The sequence below is a fragment of the Micropterus dolomieu genome, linkage group LG22 (assembly GCF_021292245.1).
Source record: "Micropterus dolomieu isolate WLL.071019.BEF.003 ecotype Adirondacks linkage group LG22, ASM2129224v1, whole genome shotgun sequence".
NCBI classification, from domain to species: Eukaryota; Metazoa; Chordata; class Actinopteri; order Centrarchiformes; family Centrarchidae; genus Micropterus; species Micropterus dolomieu.
Window position 1 is genome coordinate 5,709,907 of NC_060171.1, and position 3,352 is coordinate 5,713,258.

The window sequence follows — 3,352 nt, forward strand, 5'->3', positions numbered from 1 at the left end:
TCGCCTCTAATCGGGTATTATTTTGAGAACCCATTGTGTGGTTTCTTATGGAATAAAATTAATTTGATGAGGGTGGAAATCATGGCAGACCTGAGCAGAGCGCTTAGATAAAAGAAAACACTTACACAAACATTGGAGAACACAATGTACCATAAATCCATCAGCTGAAGACTAGTCTTTCTTTCTCTCTGATTTTAATCTCCAGTTATTAAATGGCCGGGCACACTTGAACAGTCACCACTCGAGCAGTTTTCCCCGGTGTCACGTGGGCAGTTCAAGAATGGAAGGATGGATGAGAGAGGAAAGTGCCGGTAGGGCAGGTGCAACTGCTGGGAGCCAGAGTGGGGCCAGCAGGAGAGGAAGAGGAAGGAGAGAGGAAGAGGATAGAGGGCAGACGCACCCACTGGAAGTTCTCTCCGGTCATCCATCGAGTCTGGACTCTACCCTGCGGCACATTGTCCAACAGTTGGATATTCTCACTCAGGTCAGTTATTAGTTAAACTGTCAACTCAAGATACTGGCAGGATGTGAAATTCCTAAAAAAATGATAAGAAATGAAAATGAAAGTGTGGGAGGTGGGCAAACAGGTCCCTGTAGAAATTTAATAATCCTCCATCTGAAGGGTTTAATTCCTTTGTTTTAATAAGAAAGTAGGTTGAAGCAGGTTTTCAATTATTTTTTTATCTGAGGCCAATAAAGACATAAAAAAACTATAAGTAGGTTTTATGGTTTACCTATTACTTTCTGCACCTCTTTGACGGGTGTCCCTAGTAGCTGGGGCAGTGTTTGGAGGTGACTGGAGGATTTATGTGTTCAATTTATTTATTAACTTTTTATGTTCTTTCTGTCTTTAAACAGCCATACACAACAAGCTTCAGAGGAAGAAAACAAATCATGAATTGGCAAAAAACATAAATGACGAGTATACAATGCTAAGTATTTTGTTTATACAGAGTGCAGAGCAACTATTGTACCACTGAATTTGACATACATTCAAAAAGTGCTGATGCTCTGTCTTATTGTTTCCCCATTTTACATCTTATATATTCAACAAGCTGAATACACAGCAAGCACAAAATGTACGCACAGAAATGAAAACTCATCAGAAAGTATGTACATATTTTGAGTTTACTGTGCATTTTCCCCACAAAATCACCTCCAGAAAGTGCAAGATCACACCAATTTGCTGCTGTAAATATTTGGTATTTGAAACAAAGTGGCTGACCATAAGAAATGTTTGGTGCGTTTTCTGCTTCCTAGCTTTAAAAAGGTGATAATTTATGAAAAATGAAATGCATTTTATTTAAAAAGGCTTTTACACTCTTGGTAGAATTTTATAATTAGAACGTTGCTGATGAGCTACTCTCAGCATCAAGGCCAAAATGTGGTTGCACGAGAAAACACCCTGACTTGTCACAAAAACTAAAAAGCATTTTCTGTCTCTCTTTAGCTCTTATCTTATTTTTCCATAATGATGACAGGGTTGATGTGAAAGTACTCGATGACTTTATAGCTTTATAATTATTGTACCCCCATTCCCTCCCACCCCGCCTCAAACACACAGACTGTTTCAGTGCTGGAGGAGCGTCTCACCCTGACTGAGGACAAGGTGAAGGAGTGTCTCATCCACCAAACCGAGATTCTTAAAGACATGCGATCATCAGGGGAGAGGCGGAGCACAGAGAGTGAGGGGACCGATGGATCACCTGTCCAATTCACTTGAGCATGGCCTTGCCCTCCTTCAGACTGTAGCACAAACACACAGGCTGAGTTATATTGCTTAACCACAAGACTGCTGGACACGAGTGTGTGTGTAGGTGTTTGTAGGTGTGTTTATGCATGTGCGTGTGTCTATGTACGTTTGTGTCTATGTACGTGTGTGTACACCTTGGTGGTCTCTCTCAGGGTCAGTGGGTTAATCAGGATTTGGGCTGGGGTTAAAGTGAGTTTTTGTGTGTGTGTGTGTGTGTGTGTGTGTGTGTGTGTGTGTGTAAAACCAGCATATTTTCTTCATGTCTTTCTTCACCTCTTAAGGATATCCAGCTGTACAGCCAAGCACAGTCTGGCTGGGACATTCCTGTGTGTGTGTGTGTGTGTGTGTGTGTGTGTGTGTGTGTGTGTGTTGATATGGATGTGGATGTTATGTCCAATCGGGACAGCTGCAGCTATGAAAACAGACGGTGCTTGTATGCCGTATGACCTCTCTATATGTGTGTGTGTGTGTGTATTTACATGTGTATGTTTGTGTTTTAGCACATGTTTTAGCAGTTGGTTGCTTATGCAATAACATTGTAATCTGTTTGCATCTTTATATAATGCTATGTCATTTTTAAACCAAGTCATGCTGCATAAAGCTTCAAATACACATCAAATTATATATGAATAAATGATATTCTATATTGCACTAATGTTATTTGTATTGTCTGAATCTACATGTCCAGACAAAGGGTGAAAACCCCTTACATTCAGTATTTTCTTTTGATAAGAACTCACAGTGTGGGTGAAGATATCTACAATCTGAATTTAAGCCTTTTAATTTTGAGCACAATGAAATTGCATGCTCGTAATTCCTTTATTTTAAACCCTACTCTTATGTTCATCTCTTATCTTTTTTATAGATAAAAAAAATCACTGCTGTTCACAGCCCAATATCCTGATAGGTCATACCAGTTAAACAAATATTCATTTTGAACTGGTCACCATATGAATCCCAATAGTTACAGGAACATTTGAAAATAGGATATTATGTCAATATTCAATACTATAATAGTAAGTGTATATCTCAGGGTACATTCTGTACTCATGGTACAGTCAGAATTATCAGATAGTAGGCAATTGTTCGAACTTAGTATCTCATAAAATATACAAACATTAAGATTAACTTAATATATCATAACTATGACCTGGTAAGTCAAGCTTTTTACTTATAATTTTGACTAAGTGTCTCATAATTGACATGGAAGGTCAAGGACAACATTGTCACTTACTATCTTGACTTAATATGTGCTTTTTTTTAACATACTGTAGTGTCTCTTAACTTGTGATTTACCCTAAGTAGATTAATTTTCAACATCCATAACTCATCTTCTGTCCTCCTGTTTTGCTGGCTTCCATACATACAGCCATGTATGTGTTGCTTGTTATCTGGTAAAACCTGCTCATGTGATACGTGTCATTTTGCTTCTTGTCTACCAGTGGCTGTAAATGTTTTGGCTTGCTCTCGCTCAGCATGGAGACTTAAGCTGTTTATGTTTTTCCAGCGGCAGAGATGTGGTGAGCGATGCAGCCGGGTCGGGAGGAAGCTGTAAAAAAGCCACACAAACGGGGAGCTCTCCGCTGGCTGCTGTTTGCT

The 3,352-nt window shown here is 39.3% G+C and overlaps 1 protein-coding gene across 1 annotated transcript; it reads left to right on the forward strand.

The window, feature by feature from the left end:
* Window positions 1–205: 205 nt before the first annotated feature.
* LOC123962386 (POC1 centriolar protein homolog B-like) lies at window positions 206–2,404 on the forward strand. The gene is made up of 2 exons (XM_046038476.1): window positions 206–484; window positions 1,565–2,404. Exons 1-2 carry the CDS (start codon window positions 281–283, stop codon window positions 1,721–1,723), a joined length of 363 nt encoding a protein of 120 aa, XP_045894432.1. The 5' UTR covers window positions 206–280; the 3' UTR covers window positions 1,724–2,404.
* The last annotated feature ends 948 nt before the right edge of the window (window positions 2,405–3,352 follow it).

Bases quoted from the DNA above. Each gene is read 5' to 3' on its own strand.
- LOC123962386 (XM_046038476.1), top strand. From the start codon at position 281: ATGGAAGGATGGATGAGAGAGGAAAGTGCCGGTAGGGCAGGTGCAACT. The intron at 485-1,564 runs GTCAGTTATTAG...TCAAACACACAG, and splicing joins AGTTGGATATTCTCACTCAG to ACTGTTTCAGTGCTGGAGGA.